Source organism: Sinohyriopsis cumingii, unplaced genomic scaffold (genome assembly GCF_028554795.1).
Source record: "Sinohyriopsis cumingii isolate HCF-2022 unplaced genomic scaffold, ASM2855479v2 utg002226l, whole genome shotgun sequence".
NCBI lineage: Eukaryota > Metazoa > Mollusca > Bivalvia > Unionida > Unionidae > Sinohyriopsis > Sinohyriopsis cumingii.
In genome coordinates, this window is record NW_028316162.1 from 21,228 (window position 1) to 39,374 (window position 18,147).

The window sequence follows — 18,147 nt, forward strand, 5'->3', positions numbered from 1 at the left end:
TACTTCTGTGAGAACCTAATTACATGTACATGCCGGCTTTGTTTTGATCAACAACTTAGGGAAGTGTTTGTTGCATTAAAAAAAAAATCGATTACAAGAGACCTTGGGTGCTGGATTAAGGGTCTTGGAGCTGCCTTTGACGTAAAGCAAAACAGTAACAGAGACAACGACGATGATAGTGACTTCGAATGTTTTAGTGAAACTGATGTCATTAATGCCGAGGCTGTTTGGGAGGAATTCGTACAGACTCATGGTCCTGAGATGGGCGTTTCTTTTGATGATGTGGAGGAGTGGATTTGTGCTGACAATGATTGCCCCACAGCCGAATACATGTCATATGAAACTATGATTATTTCTATAGCGAACAAATTTGCAGCAGAAGACGATTCTAACTGGAGTAACACAAGGGTTGAAAGTGATACGGTCACAGATGTTGCACCTCCCACCCCTCTGCACAGGAAGCAATCCAATATTTAGATATTGCCATAAGGTGGTTGGAGACCCAAAATGTTGACTACGTAAAGCTCATGCAGTTGAGAAATCTGAGGGATTTTGCTCGGCGGCAGAGAAACCAAGGAGTAACACACAAAAAAAAAATTAACTGATTTTTTTCAAAAAGTGAATTGATATTTGTCAAGTGTAGCACAAACAGCAAGTATTAACTTGTTCTAATTTACATTGTTTTAAATTTGTAGACCAATTAAATATGTTAGAACTGATTAACCCTTGTTTTTTTGTTTTTTTCCATTTTACTTCTATTGCATTCAAATCTATCTATCTATCGTTCGATCGACACTGTTTCTCGAAAAGAGTCGATCTTTTGTATATAAAAAAACATCTAATTTGGATCAAACAATAAAACTAGAATGTATCCAATTCAACATAAAAATTAGTGACGTAGTATACAATGTGTGAAGTGGTACACATGTTAAGCGAATGGAAACCACGTGGAATAATGTTTTCGATGATCGCCTCAATATACTGTAATTTATCCTGAAATTAATGTTGTCCTATGAGAAAATAATAAAGTACACTGTTATGAAGAGATATGTATTAACAGTTAATCTCAGAATGATTATAAAGTGAGTATTCAGCAGTATAATCTGCCTATTCCCCCCCCCACCCTTATTTTTCCATTATGTAGTCAATCACTTTATTGGTTTTGGGCTTTTTTTTTATAGGTCCCGCGATAACTCGCACCTCATTTATAGTGCAGTCGATGTTTCTGGACCCCGATGTGCGTGAGTTATCGAGGGAGTCGTGTAGGTAGACTCCAAGAGTTGATACATGAGCTGGAACACTACACACGGCACATTCTGTCTGTGAAGTAAGATGGAAATCCCTAGGAGAACACCAAACCGAAGATGGGCATATATTATACTATAGTGGAGAGTGTCACAAGTCCATAAATGGAGCAGGCTTCCTTGTAAACAAAGCCATCAAGGGATATGTGCTTGAATGCTGCCCCATATCTAGCAGAATCATTTCCATTCGTCTGAAAGCATCTCCCTTTAACATCACAGTTATCCAAGTCTATGCTCCAACTACTGATCATGATGATGAAGAAATAGAGGAGTTTTACAACAAACTACAGGGTATTCTAAACATGGTCAGTAAGAAAGATATCCTCATTGTCCAAGGAGACTGGAATGCCAAAGTTGGCAAAGATGCTCTAAAAGACTGGGAAGTACATTGTGGACCTTCTTGCAATGAGCTTACCAATGAAAGAGGGAGACGGCTGCTCGAGTTCGCAAGCTACAACAACTTGGTACTAGCCAACACCCTGAGACAACATAAAGCTTCACGATGCTGGACATGGCACTCACCAAATGGAACCCATCACAACCAGATCGACTACATACTGGTTCAAAACCGTTACCGATCTGGCATCAGTAGAGCAAAAACAAGGACATTCCCAGGTGCTGATGTTGGGAGTGATCACGTCCTCGTGATTATGAACTTCCAAGTGAGGCTGAAGAAAATTAACAAGCCAAAGAACATCAGGCTCAAATTCAACCTTGAACAACTGAAGGACCCTAACATCTGCAAGTCATTCCAAGCCACAATTGGAGGAAAATTTGCTCCACTCCTTGTGATGGATGGTGATGTCAATGAGATGACAGACACCTTCAACACAGTCATGACAGCAACTGCCAAGGACATCATTGGCCTCCATCGCTCGAAGAAAAAACCCTGGGTTACAGAAGATATTCTGAAGTTGTGTGATGCCCAAAGAGAACTAAAAGACACCAGACACACAACAGGAGCATTGAAGTACCGAGAAATAAACAAGAATATCAGAAAAAACTTGAGCAAAGCAAAAGAAAATTGGACAAAAGTGCACAGAAATGGAGAACAGTCTGATAAAGAATAACAGCAAAAAGGCATTCCAAATTGTGAAAGACCTCACCAGACAGAAACAACCAAGAGTCAGTACCATTCAAGACAAAAATGGAAAATGCCTCACAGAAGCGAGTGACATTGCAGAAAGATGGACTGAGTATTGCAAAGAACTCTACAACCATCAGTCCACAGGAGACCCAGAGGTGCTTGAAGTTCCAAACTCCTCAAATGATGATGACTTCCCCATTCTCAAAGAAGAGGTGGAGTCAGCAATAAGAGCACTGAAGAATGGGAAGGCAGCTGGAGTAGACAATATTCCAGCTGAACTTATCAAGAATGGGGGAGAATCAGTGAAAGAGCTGCTAACAAAAATCTGCAACAAGATCTGGCAGACAGGTGAATGCCAACACAAATGACCCAGTCACTGATTATAACACTTCCCAAAAAAGGCAATCTCCAGCTGTGCCAAAATTACAGAACTATCAGTTTGATCAGCCATGCTAGTAAGGTAATGCTGAAGATCATCTTGAACAGACTGAAACCACAAGCAGAAGAAACAATCGCTGAAGAACAGGCCGGGTTCTGGAGTGGAAGAAGCACAACAGAACAAATATTCAATCTCAGGGTTCTGTGTGAAAAGTACTCGCAACACCAACAAGACATCTATCATGTGTTCATAGATTTCAAAAAGGCCTTTGACAGAGTGTGGCATGAGGCATTGTGGGCCACAATGAAGAAGTATAACATGGGTCAAACGTTAACCAATACCATCAAGCAGCTGTATGCCAAAGCTTCCAGTGCAGTAATTGCCCAAGGTGCTGTAGGGGACTGGTTCCAGACAACAGTGGGAGTGCGTCAAGACTGTCTCCTGTCACCTGTGCTTTTCAACATCTACTTAGAGCACATCATGAGCGAAGCCCTGGAAAACCACTGTGGGATAGTCAGCACTGGAGGGTGTAACATCACGAACCTCCGCTTTGCAGACGACATTGATGGGCTGGCAGGCAGTGAAGACGAGCTAGCCACCTTAGTAAAGAACCTGGATGAAACATCTTCCAGATTTGACATGGAGATAAGTGCTGAGAATACAAAACTGATGACAAATAGTGGCAAACAAATCTCAGCCAAGATTAAGGTCAGAGGACATGAACTGGAAACAGTGAGCGAGTTCAAATATCTTGGTTCCATAATCACTAAAGAGGGATCAAGAGCAGAAATTTTGTCAAGAGCAGCACAAACAATGGCAGCTATGTCAAAGCTAAGACCTATCTGGAGAGACAAGAATATCTGTCTGAAAACTAAAATCAGACTATTGCGAGCTCTAGTCATCTCAGTCTTTTTATACTCATGTGAGGCATGGACCCTGACAGCAGAATTACAACGAAGAATCCAGTCACTTGAAATGAGATGCTGCAGAACCATCCTTGGCATCTCTTACATGGACCACATCACAAATGAAGAAGTGCGTAACACCATCAGGTGCGAAGTAGGCCAATATGAGGACCTCCTCACCACCGTCAAAAAGAGAAAGCTGAAATGGTATGGCCATGTCACTAGAGCCAACAGTCTGTCCACAACAGTCCTGCAGGGCAGTGCCCAGGGTGGCAGAAGGAGAGGTAGACAGAGAAAAAAGTGGACTGACAACATCACAGAATGGACCAGGAAAAGTTTTGCGGAGACACAGACATTGGTACATGATCGAAACAAGTGGAGGGAACTGGTCAGATGTTCAGCAGCACAGTGCCTCAACGACCACACTAGGTCATGAGACTGATGATGATGATGATGATGAAGTCTGTGATCTTGAAGTAAATAACAGAAAAAGAAAAACCAACAAGTTTTGTAAAAATCAACAGATAATTTAATTATCTAAGTTACAAAGTGAAAATTTAAGAGGAACTTAGAGTATTGTGAATTGAATCCCAAATAATCCTAATTGTTCTATCACAAGTCTAAAAGTATAGAATGTTCTGAATGAATTCCATTGTTGAATGCACTGAGGTGTCAATAGTTTTGAATGTGCTGATGTACCAGTAGTCTTGCTGTATCACAATGATATAATCTGGAATGTCTTTGAGTGAATTCACAATAATCCCAAAGTAATGTTTAGTCCAAAATGTCAGTGAGCACTTCCATAATTCCAATGAATGATTTAAATAATTCCTCTCAGATTATATCTAAACACAACTAACAGTGATTCCCCAAAGACTAATATTAATGTTGGAATTTAGACTTAATAAGATGATCAGGATATGGTCAAAAGTTTGTTTCTAGAACATTAATTTTTGTAATAAGGCTGGACATTGAAATCAAATATCACTAAACAGATATGTATAACTTACAAACAAGACAAAAATCAGGTGGATGATAGAATTTCCACTGGAAAAACCAAGGTCATGAAATCAGAATCCAAGTAAACATGTTGTTTACAAATGATCTTTATTTTAAAGTATAATCTTCAATCATGGACAAAAGTTAAACATATAATATATAAAACAACACACACATGCATACATGCATGCATGCACACACACACACACACACACACATAGAGAGAGAGAGAGAGAGAGTACAGTAATCTGATAAAGATTGCTGCATCATGTTAAATTGTTACTAGCTGTGCTGACCCAAATACTCTATTTTTGGGGGATTAAAATTGGGTATCTCCAGCAATGTTGTATCATGATACATATGATATACAGAAATTAGCTGAAAAGTGTGAGCAAGTCCATGTTTGCAGAACATGCATATGCATTGCTTTTATAATTATATAAACCCATTGTATGATGAGCTAAATTCCTGGAATGAACAAAAACTGTTTCCCTTTTGTTTCAGTCTTTCTTTTAAATGTTTACTGGACATTGGTAGATTGACTGAAATGATTTTAAAACATGTTATGTTCATCTTCTGCCAAAATATATATGCCAAACACAAGACAATAGGTGAGGAGGGTGCAACTATTTCAGGATTCCAACAGCTAAACATTTGGTGCACTTTTGGATACATGATCCTTGCAGTTCTCTGTTGTTGATGTTGTTCACTTTCAACAGAAATATAAAAATCACTCAGTCTCTGGAAACTTGACACAGTATATGTTGATGTCAATTAGTAAAACATTTTTGTGTATTGAATAAAATTGCAAAGGTCCAAGTTGGAATGGCACCTGCAAGGCCATATTTTATTTTGTGTTGAATTTGTCTATCTTTGTCCTATTGGACAATTCAGGAATATAAATTGTGCTTTCTTGATTGAATTCTTTAATTGGCTGTATTTGTGTCAAAGGCAAGCAAAGGTAGGTCATATTTAAATTTGGGGGGAGGAGCATTAATTTAACTATGATATGCTATGTACTTTTAAAGGTAGAACAATAATCAGTGTTTAGTAAGTACACCAGTACATGTGCACACTTTACTCAGGTGGAACAAATATTTGCCAGAATAGGTCAAAATATTCATTGGACATTATTTTTCAGAATTGCATTAAAAACAGTATCATCTAAAAAAAAAGTTTTGAATTTCAGAATAGTGTGTGTACCAGTTAATAGTTAGATATAGTAGGTGCACAACTGTCCCCTCGTAAGCACCTTTTTGGTAACTTCATTCAAATGGATAAAAAAACAAGGACAAGTTCATTGTTTGGCCAGTTTGTATTATTTAAGTTTTTTTTCATCATACTTTTGTCATGTATCAGTAATTTGAGTTAGCATTGTGAGATACTACTGTCAGCATAAATTTTTTGATTCATCAATGCATTGATGATATTGAAAGACCTCTAATCTGAATCCAGATTTTCTCAGAGAGATGTGATACAGCAATCCAAATCATGTTTCTGTATGGATGATATGTTAATTAAGAATTTAACATGATATGAAAAGGAAGAAGTATTTAATCTTTCTTGATCCTTGATTAGTGAAAAGTAAAAAATGGATATCACTCTTTAAATATTGTAGTCAATTGTTTTGTAAAGATTTTTGGTGAAGATTTTCATATAAGCATAGGCTTGACACTTGGGCCTTCTTTCTATGTCTCTTGTGCTAAATAAGATGAAGATAGTTCATTGTGAATGAATAGTTTACTGCTCAAGTATATAGCCTCCAGGACATTGTTTGAAACGTGTAAATACTATTATTTATGTTTTAAAAAATGGGGGGTGGGCTTTCCCAAGTCTGCATATTCAAAGCTAATATTTGTATCTTGTCAAACCTATTTACACCCAAATGTACATCATAACTTGAGGACTGTTCCAGTAAAATATACTTGGGACACAGGGAAGGTACTTTTAATGTGGAGTAGTCACTCAAAGATGCAATTTAGAACTTTGTATTGCTTACATATGAACTCTGAATAATTAGGTATCCTGGTATATATATTTTTGTAAAATGTGCCTCCCTTGGTACTATATTTGTTTAAATGGAACAGCTCTGGGACGAATGTGTCTACAAATACTGAGAATAAAGTTAGTGTAAGTCCAAAGCAACCAGTACAAGCCAGCATGTTGAATTGTATCAGATGTACAGCTCACATATTGGGAAAGGTGACTGTATCATTGGGTTATCATTGATGAGTGTATAATATTTTTAAAAAAAGACTTGCTTAAATCCTTGCCTCAGAAGGTAAATGGTGATCAAAACAGAGCATATATGGTTCAGGACAAAATTGTTTATCTCTGACAGGTATAATTTGGTGCAGTGATCATCTGGATGAAGAGGCTACATTCAGAGAAAAGGGAGATGCAGAGATACCAGAGGGCTACCAGACAGACAGAGAGACCATACCTTATGATGGCTGGAATAAATCTGACCAGTCAGTCATTTCCATTACTGCGGCCATAATAAGCAAACTTGAGGTGGCAAAGGGGTATGGAAACCTATGTTTAACTTACCATTTCAGTGTGTGATTTCTTAAAACATTTTGTAATTGGTTTGATTAGGATCATGCTTTATGTGCAATATATACATTAGCACAATGATAAAACAGGTATGTCATCAACTGTTGAAGTAAGAGTGAATTTGAAAAAGAAACACTTGGTTGCCCAGCTTAAATTCAGTAGGAAAAAGAACACTGAAATATGAAATTATTACCTGGACAATCTCCCTTTCATTTTCCAACCATATATATATGCCCTTGTCTGTCCATCCAGTCCTGTCCCATCTGCTGTCTTGAATTTAATTTCTTCTCAATAGCTTTCATATGCTTGCATGGATTTCATCCAAATTTAGCACGAGGCTTTACAATAAGAATATCTAGATCAAATTTGATTTCAAAATATTGCAACAAAATTTCATGGCGTTACAGCTCTTATTTGAGTTAGAACTTTGCCCTTCAGATGCATTATATTGGTGGGGTCATCATTGTCACATAACACATATCTAATTCGTACATGTGACTTTTTAACGATTATTATCCAATAATACTTATAATATTTGTAATAATATTAATAAAGTCATTATCTTCTGAGAGTAACCCAATTAGTTGACCGAAAAACCAACAAATCTCCCATGGGGACCTTTATTATAAAAGTTTAAAGATGCAAACTACAAGTATTTACAAATGATATTATCACAAGCATACAGTACAAGTTTAAAAAAAGAAACTTGAAAAGAGGAGAAAATGTGGCAGAATATGAACATGCTTAGTAGTCATACTGGTGCATCTTGTAGCCATTTTCATATTCTTTGATCCATTTTCATAATCTTTGATCAAATATGATAGAATATGCAAAACTTTCTTAATTGTGGTGAGTGGTTGTTTAATTGTGAAAGTTTTAGTTGAAATGGGCCATAATTAAGTTGAATTTAGATTTGCTGTAAATTGACAAGATTTTGGAGATATTCGGGACCATTTTGATTTGAAATGTTGTATCTAAGTTCAGATTTTTTCATAAAAATACCTTCCTTGATGGAGAGTACATTGGCATCTGTATAATTCTCAGTGCTCTTTTCCAAAATCTGAATAGGTTGCTTAAATTTATGCGGTTACAGTTTCCTCATACAGTGTTTAATAATCAGAGTAGGGTTCAATGTAACTTTTGTAGAGAATAATTTCCTGGAAAATTGGTAGAAAGTATTTAATTTTGGATAATAGAGTGATTAGGAACTACCGTATTTACCGCATATGTTGGGACACCATAAAATAATTATTTATTTTTCCTGTCCCAAAACTTACAGTGAAATATTTTTTCACTTTGGTCATATGTCCCAACACTTAAGAAACGACATAAATTTGTATTGCATTTGTGCTTGTCCCCCCTCCACTGCACGGCACAATAAAATAGATAAATAAAACGCTTAATTGATAATAAAAAGAAAGAAACTAACCTTGATTTTGTTATCATTTATTCCTTTTTCAATATGAGCATTAAAGAATAAAATATTTCCATGAAATCCTTATAAGTAGCATAGGCTTCCATACTGTAGCATGTATCAATTATATCCGATAACACCCACCACATTGTTCATTGACATGAACATTGAGAAACAGTTGTGTGTGGTTGTGCTCAAAGGTTTGAACATGTTATCTGACTGAAAACTGGAGCCAACAAAAACACAAGCAAGAGGGAAATAGTCAACTGATATCTTGAAGACGCCATTCATGCATGACACGGTGTTGGGTGCAAAATAATCTAGATTGAATTATATCCAGGTCTACTGTATGACAGTATCTCGCAAATAAAAATCATCATTTGAAAACACATTCACTTAAGTGCAAGTGACAATCTTTTCACCAGCTCGGGTTACATAATTATTGTTACTATACCAAGCACATAGAAGCCCTGGTGGTGAATAAACACGACTGGCAGCAAGCAGTTAACTCCATCTTTGAACCTACCGACAGGACATCAAAGACAAAAGGTTATTTTTATTACAAAGCAGGCCAATCTCAGAAGCCGACTTTGGTTACATTTTTTTGTAAAGGATATAAATACAAAGGTTATTTTATTGCAAAGCAAGCCGACGTCGGAAGCCGACTATGGATTCTGTGAAAAGAGCCGATTTTTTATTTTTTGGAATATACAAAGTTGGCCGAGATGTGGAAGCATACTTGGGTTCCTTTTCAACTGTATTCATGGGAATTTTGAAAATAAATTGAAACAATGGAACAAATTTTAAAGTGACACAATATTGTGCTTTGTGCACAGATGTCGATGACCCAGCATCACCCAGAATATTTGGAGAAAATAAAATCATGTGATGAATTCGTGAAGGCCAGAAGAGAAGCAACCAATTTTGTAAATGAGAGGGAAATAATCAACCGATATATTGAAGACAACTGCCATTCACGCATGGCATGGTGTTAGGTGCAAAATAGCCAAGATTAATTTATATCCAGGTATGCTGTATGCCAGTATCTCGCAAATAAAAATCATTATTTGAAAACACATTCACTTGAGTGCAAGTGACAATCTTTTCGCCAGCACGTGTTACAAAAGTATCATTAATATTTACCCCCAGACATTAGTGCACCTTTGTATTAATTATTACTACAGATGCCAAGCACATATAAGCCCTGGCGGTAAATAAACACAACTGGCAGCCAGCAGTAAACTTCTTCTTTGAACTTACTGATAGGACATCAAAGACAAAGGTTATTTTTATTACAAAGCAAGCTGAATTTGGACTTGGAAGCCGAATTTTTTTAAGGACTCATGATACTAATTCCACTCCAATGGTAAACATATGGAAACACTGTCATATTCGAAATTCAATAACTTAAAATTTATGGGTGCTGATAATGACACCTATAATTTTTCGTGCACATCTAACCTTGGTGCAAGCTTATGTGTGGAGAACACCATATGATCCGTGGCAATTTGTTTACATACATGTGCATGAAACACGTGTTATTGATTCTGCACCAAATGAATCAGGTGCTACTTTCAGTATTGAGTACTCCTGAGTCAAGCCTGTAAAAATGCTAAAATTGCATCAGTAGAAATTTGTCAATATTTTTTTTACATTACATATAGGATAAGCTCTCAAAAGATATTTTTCCTAAAATTTTAATTTTCATTATTAACCAATTATGGACCACCAAACCTGTAAATACTCTATCATTTCTTCACCCATTTCTAGACTGGTTCACAGTTCTTCTGTATAATTAGTACCGTGTGTCCTTAAAGGATATCAATACAAAGGTTATTTTATTGCAAAGCAAGCTGACCTCGGATGCCGACTATTGGATTCTTTTAAGTGTGCCGATTTTTTATTTTTTAGCTTTGAATATACAAAGACGACTGAGATATGGAAGCTAACTTTGGTTCCTTTTCAACAGTATTCACGAAAATTTTGATAATAAAGTGAAACAATGGAACAGTTTTTAAAGTTACACAATATAGTGCTTCGTGCACGAACATCGATGACCCAGCATCCTCCGGAAGATTTGGAGAAAATAAAATCACGTGATGAATTTGTGAAGGCCAGAAGAAAAACAGATCATTTCGCTGACAATATGATTATTAACATGGATGAAAGTCTAGTGTACTTTGATCGCATTCCTGGATGGACTGACAATAAGATGGGTGTCAAAAGTGTGAGAATTAGCAAGACTAGTGCAGATTTGAAAAAATCTTACTTTTGTTCTTGCAGTTTTCGCTTCAGGTGGAGTGTTGCCTCGAACAATTGTTCACGGTATGAGAAAGCTAAAAAAGTATTCATATACCAAAATAATAGATTGTACATGTGCAGGAGAAGGGTTGTGTTGATGAGATTCAGCTGCAATGGATTAAAGAGTTTTATCTCAAGTACACAGTTTTATATTTTTAAAAATAAAATTTCAGTTGGAGTGCAATTTCCGACATGTAATTTTCAAATGATTTAAAAGGTGTCCCACAACTTACAACTCGAAAAAACGATGTGTCCCAGAACATACAGTGCAAAAAAAAAATTACTTTTAAAATTAATTTATGGTGTCCCAATAAATATAATGTCCCAACATATATGGTAAATACGGTAGTTTTATATTCCTACCAAAAGGCAGAGCATATAATGTTATAAAAGTGTTGGTCTAACCATATGTATTTTCATATGTCTATTATCTTTTAGCACAGTAATATTAGTTTTACACCATGTATCTTTACAAAATGTTCAGTAGGGCTTGCACTTGGTAATGAAGAAGCATTGTGATTTAGTAGTCACAAGGCCAGAGGTCAAAGTCACAGTGACTGAAAGTAAACAAGTGGTTTCTGCCAAAGAACATTTAATTCAGTTGCACATTACATATCTAAACCAAGTTTTATGGATGGCATGCACTTGGAGTAAAGAATAAGCCAATAGAACTTAAGTTCCAAAGTGGCTGATAAATAAAAATGGTTTCTGCAAAAGAACAAATTGTAAACCATCTAACTTCACCAAAGTTTGTGGGTGGTTTACACTCTGAGTATGAAAGAAGCCAGTTGATTTGGGTTTAAAAAATGTCAAAGATCAATGTCACTGTGACAGAATGAAAGAATTGGTTTTAACATAACATGACCACATACCTTGACAAAAGTTTGTGGAGGGCTTGCATTTGAGGTATAAAGTATATATGATGGGGGTTTAATTGCACATTTGCACAACCACAGCCTTACAGTGAAAAGTTTAGGTATAAGAAAGTGTGTGATTTTGTGTGTGTGTGTGTGTGTGTTTGTTAAGTCAAGACAAGATGTAATTGTTTACTGGGGTACCTTAATGTAAATATTTTAAATCCAGAACCGGTAGTCTGGTTGTCTCTTAAATTTGGCAAAAAACAGTGAATGGATACTGTTGTGATTACTCATTAAGTGATCAGAGACAATATAACAGCAGGTTCCATAAAATGGATTTGCATTGTAGCTAAAATAATGAATTTCAAAATGTTTCTTGATTGTTTTGAAGCATTAGGAAAGATTTGTAATCCTCAAATCATTTATTATATATATATATATATATATATATATATATATATATATATATATATATATATATATATATATATATATATATATATTCTTTTCTTCTCACAGAGACATGGATGTAGATCCATTAATCAAAGATATGGAAGTCCTATGGGAAGAATTTCTGGCCTCTGTGTCGTCCAGTGTGACTGACTATCTCAGTGTTGAACATCTTGGACTCATTCTGAGAAGACTTGCTGAAAAAGGTATGCATACTTGACTCCTAATATTTCTGTATCACTGAAATTTTTGTATGCTCACTTCTAAGGCATGTTCTGGCCAACCATCTATTAATAGATCCATACATTAGTAATACATGTCAGAGATGCATCTTTTGAACTATTAGTGTAAGAGATTTTGATAAAACATAACAAAGGTATGTACATTATAACTAGGGTACAGTTATCATAATGTGCCAAGTAATAAGGACAGGTCACTATCTCAGCGATTATTATAAAAATTGTACCTATAGTTGATAGTACTGAATACAAGATTCCTAATATTTCTTATTCAGTTACCAATTATATTTTAGATTACTCTCTCTTTTTAGTAAAAAAAACCCTGTTCATAAAACTCCGTGTAAATTTAAAGAGAATTTGAGTAACTATATAATTTGATACTTCAATAAAAAATGCATGTGTAAAGTTAAAAACAAGCATTTCACAGAATTACTTGAATTGCAGTACTTTGCTGGATATGTCCTGTAGATCAAAAACTTAATTAAAAGGCTGTTTTTGTAAGTTTCATACAAGTTATGCAGGCATTCCGAACTGACTATTTCTGTAATGGGTGTCATTTGTTAGAATTTGATTGCACATACCCTTAAATTGCAATTATTCACTTTATTTGGATCTTCATAAATCCATATTCCTTTGGAAGGTCATTATTAACATGTTACCCAGAGAAATACAGAATATAGATTAAGATCATCATTGATCTATTTTACTTTTGTGTTTTGACTGAACAAATTCAAAATTTTCCACACATAGGAAAGCTATTTGTTTTGGCATCACCTTTGTTTATTATTGGTGGATTCATCTTTTGTTTTCTGATGTCAATCCAGGTCAGTTAATCGGTAAAAACCGGAAACTGACTTGGGTTAAGAGTGAATTTTGTCCAGCAGCTACACCGGTACTTTGATGTGTAATTGTCTTTTACTCCATAATATTAGCTTGATTTCTGTAGCTGTGTAAACAAGGTTTAAAGTTACTTACATCAAACTACAACATAGTTTTTTTTATATTGCAATAATTTTTGAAGCATTATTTCTGAAACTTCATTATTCTATTCTGGAGAGTTTAATGCAATGGTGCCTATGATTCAAATCCATGGGATGTACTTCGTTCAGTGCAAGTTCAAACCTTCAATGTACATACGATGGCACCATGATGTAAATATGCTTACTAAATAAATGTAATTGCAAGCAATGAACCAGACCCTGTTGTTTTTCTTTGTTGTCACACTGGTATCACATTTTAATGAATTCAATATTTACAGTTTCAGGGCAAAATAAAAGCATAATTACTGGTGCATTTTTATACAAACTTCTAATGCAATACTGCATAAATAAACAATAATTAACTAGAGTCAGAAAGGAGAGGTAGTATAACAGCAAACTGTGAATGCTCAATTCTTGTCATCATCCGATCAAACTATACACAAATCTGAATTGGGCAGAAACAATAAGAAAACAGAAAATTGTATAAATTTATTGACTTTTGAAACAGATTATTTTAACTTACAACATTTCCATGTAATAATCTTACATGCCAATCCTGACAGAGGCATGCACATAATTTTTGCTAATATAAGTTTGCCTAAATAAATGCATTTACAACTTCCTGCATGCATGTTTTGATGTCATTTCAGACTTGTGAATCAGCTTATGCATGGGTCATGCATTTTGTAATGTTTTTACCAATTCAGTTTAGGGGGTCAGCTTATATGAGAACAAGCTTATACACAAGAATAATATTGTACTTGTGGCAAAATCAATGCTAAATAAGCTTATACACAAGAATAATATTGTACTTGTGGCAAAATCAGTGCTAAATAATGTAGGCATTATTTGATGAGGTTAACATAAAGGTGTGATTCAGTACAAGTTGGATTGAATGTCGAATGTTGTGATGTCACAATGAAAGCAGCATGTGTTGAAAATAAATTTGTACTACCCTGTTACAAATCTATGCTCTTAAAATAAGTAAAAGAAAAAGTGAAAGACAACAAGCTTTGTAAAATTTAACAAATAATATATTTCCTTGGAATACAAAGTGAGAAAAGAAAACATAACTTATGGTATTGCGAATTAAATCCAAAAATAATCCAAGAATCAGATCAGACACAAGTCCTAGTAATTTAAAGTCCTGAATAAAATTCAGTACAAGTCCCAAAGAAATCCAAAACTGAAGTTGATGACGTGTCTGTGATAGCTATTGAAGTGCTGATGTGTCAAGTCTTTTGTTGAACCTCAGAAATATTATTCCAGGTTTGAATTCAGTATAAATCCCAGTGAATGTCTTTATGAAAGAATTTCATCAGAGCACTTTTGTATTTCCAGAGAAAATAATCACTTGAATTCAATAATTTGAAGAAAATAAAATTCAGCCCAAACTGGTCACAACATAGTACAACTTAAATTGCTAGATCTTAAAGCATGAGTAATTAAATCCTCACAAAAATGAGATTATATAGTTCTCTACTTGATCTCAGGTCGCAGTTAGCATTTTCTTAAAAAAAACATTACCTAATGGAAAATAACTTTCTAGAATGATCTAATGAGCCTTGTTGACTTACATACTTACAACACAATAACCTGTAAAATTCACTTGGGAATGTCCAAAACCCTGACCCAAATCAACATATTTACTCAAACAATATAAAGTTTGAAATTCCTGAAATGAATCCAGAATTTGTGTTGAAATATATTAAAAAAATGGATGATTGTAAAAAGCTACAGGACTTGATATGATTGGACCAAGGCTACTAAAGGTAGCTGCACCTGCAATTGTAGATAGTATAGCTTTCATTTGCAATGAAAGTATTAGGTCTAATAAATTTCCACAAACATGGAAAACTGCCAAGGTTATACCATTGCATAAAGCAGGAACAAAAGATGATGTAAATAACTACAGACCCATCTCCATCCTTTCTTGTGTCTCCAGATTACTAGAAAAACATGTACATGATTCTTTTCTCAACTATTTGAAGACTTTTGATCTTATTCATGATAATCAGTCTGACTTTTGCCAGAATCACTCCTGTGAAACTGCATTTGTATCTTGGATTGATAAATGGCTGAAAGCATTAGATCGAGGAGAAATGGTAGGCACTGTTATGGTTGATTTTTGTAAAGCTTTTGATCTTGTAGACCATGAAATTTTGCTTGAAAAACTAAAAATCTATCAATGCAGTGAAAACTCCCTAAACTGGTTTACTTCTTACTTAACCGAAAGAGTGCAAAAAGTATCTTTAAATGGTCCACTTTCTCAAAGTAAAAATATTAATTGTGGAGTACCACAGGGCTCTATCCCTGGACCTCTGTTATTCATTCTATTTATCAATGACTTACCTCTTAAGATTGGAACTTCAGTTTCTTCCACTGACCTCTATGCAGATGATACTACACTGTCTGAGATGGGTAAAACCAAAATGGTACTTGAAAATAACTTACAAGATGCTTTCAACACACTTCAAGTATGGTGCAAGGAAAACAGAAAAAATGAAAGCCCTACTAGTTACAACGCAACAGAAACAAGCAAGGTTAGATAGCGACAAACTTCAGGTTCTGTTTGACAATTTGAGCCTTAACATGACCTCTCATGATAAAATTCTTGACGTATCCATAGATAACAATCTTACTTGGTCTATTCACATTAAACATGTTTCAGAAAAGGTTAATTCTTATCTTTGGCTTCCAAGGAAAATCAAAACATACATTCCTCTTAAGTATAAGGTCATCTTTTATAAAAGTTATATTCAGCCATATCTGGACTATTGTAATGTAATTTGGGGTAATACCTCTAATTCAAATATAACAACACTTTTAAGACTTCAAAAGAGGGCTTGCCATTTAATTCTAGATTAATGAATAGACAATTTTCAGGATGCAATGAATATTACAAAGATTTTAACAACACATGAAAGAATATTTCTTAGAAAGGCCAAATTAATATATAAAGTGTCCAGAAAAGCCATTCCTGTCTATCTAAGCAATATCTTCCACCAAAGAGATGCTGATGGTACTCCAAATTAAAGGTCCATAAGAAGTAAAAATTACATTATAAAAAGGCCAAAGAAGGAATTGTTTAAAAAAAGTTTTCAATATACTGGTCCATTGGTATGGAACAACATTCCCAGTGACATAAGGCAGGCTCCTAGCATTTCTTCTTTTCATAATCAGTGTCTCAAATGGATGAAATCTTTAGACAATTGAACAGTTCTAGTACAATAAATACTGCCTGCTTTTCTGTAATTTTGCATCATTTTCACAGCTGCATTTTTCAATGCTGGATAATATTTTATATTGTACATATGTTTATGTGTTCACAGGTGCCTGTGCATATGTTCCAGGCTTGATTCTTTGATTTTTAAAATCACTTAATTATCTAGTGTCAAGCCAGATTCTTCACATCATGTTGTATATAATGTATATATTATACATAACAGATAGAAGGCCTCAAGGTAGATTAGTTCTGTAACTAATTGAGTTACCTTCTCTAAATAAAGTCTTTATTATTATTATTATTATTATTGTTTACCTGAATAATAATCCTGATATTATGCTCCTACACATAGAGAATAATTTAGCTATGTTATTTATTAGTTGTTAAAATAAAATGAAATTAAAAAAAAGTCAGTCAGGTCAAGCAGAAATGAACTCAATTTTTGATAAGGTCAAGTCCAGCATACAATGTTACATTACAATAACATGTAATGAAATAAAAAAATTAAACTGACAAACAAACAATTAAATTAAATATACATAACACACTCTGTTATTTTTTCTGATAGACCTGATGTTCTCTTTTCTTGACCTGGTTTAGTAACTGGCTACCATTGTGAAAGTCCTTAGCAATCAATTATTTTTGTTCGGAAGTTTTTTAATGGCATTTAAGTTGCAGAGCATTCATTCATGATTAAATAGGCTTTGGTTAAACCATTCTAGTATTAAATTTTAGGACAGTTAAAGTTTAGTTTAATTTCAGTAAATGCACCTACATGACCTGTATGACTTTTAATATAAGGTCTTGTTTGCACATTGTTTCTTTGTTGGACAATCAGTAGAGGTGTTGCCAAATAGCTTGTATGGTCAGTATGCATTCTCATTTGTTTGAACACTCTATAGCCACTAATCACAAGACAAGAGGCATGAAAGCTTAATGTCCTGGACTATAAAAAATTCCTGTAATTGAACAAATTTCCAGGATCCCTATTATAGACATAAGGTCAATCCTGCATACCAGTTGCATTGTTTCAGCACATGATACTTTCAGAACAAAGGATGTGAAGTCCATTCCTGAAGAAAAAGGAAAAAAAATCTACTAGCAACAACAACTAACCTTTATTATTATCCTTGCAGAACTTTTTGTAGACCTGATGAAGGAAAACTTCACCATCTTTACCTGAAATGCCCATAATAAGGTGTTAATTATGTTTAAGGTAGTAAGTCAGCTTTTTGTCAGTTAATTATTTTTTTTTAAAAACAATACAGTGGAATAAAAGAGTGTAGTTGGGTTAAATTCAGTTGTATTATTTTCTGAAAGAAAATAATGATTTTTGTAAATAATTAGCTTGAGAGGAAACGAGTTATTCGTGGAAGAATAATACTAGCACTAAAGGAGCAGCAAATCCAGAACTAAAAATGACACAGTTATTATTAAATAATTTGGTATA

General features: G+C 34.6%; 1 protein-coding gene across 1 annotated transcript in view; it reads left to right on the top strand.

Annotated features, from left to right (window-relative positions):
• The window catches only part of LOC149770911 (E3 ubiquitin-protein ligase rnf213-alpha-like), a 512,819-nt gene that overhangs the window by 11,114 nt on the left and 483,558 nt on the right, over nucleotides 1-18,147 (top strand). The window contains exons 5-6 of the mRNA XM_089948996.1: nucleotides 7,016-7,199; nucleotides 12,322-12,458. Of these exons, the coding sequence (XP_089805122.1) occupies nucleotides 7,016-7,199; nucleotides 12,322-12,458 (321 nt within the window). The remainder of the gene's footprint in view (nucleotides 1-7,015; nucleotides 7,200-12,321; nucleotides 12,459-18,147) is intronic.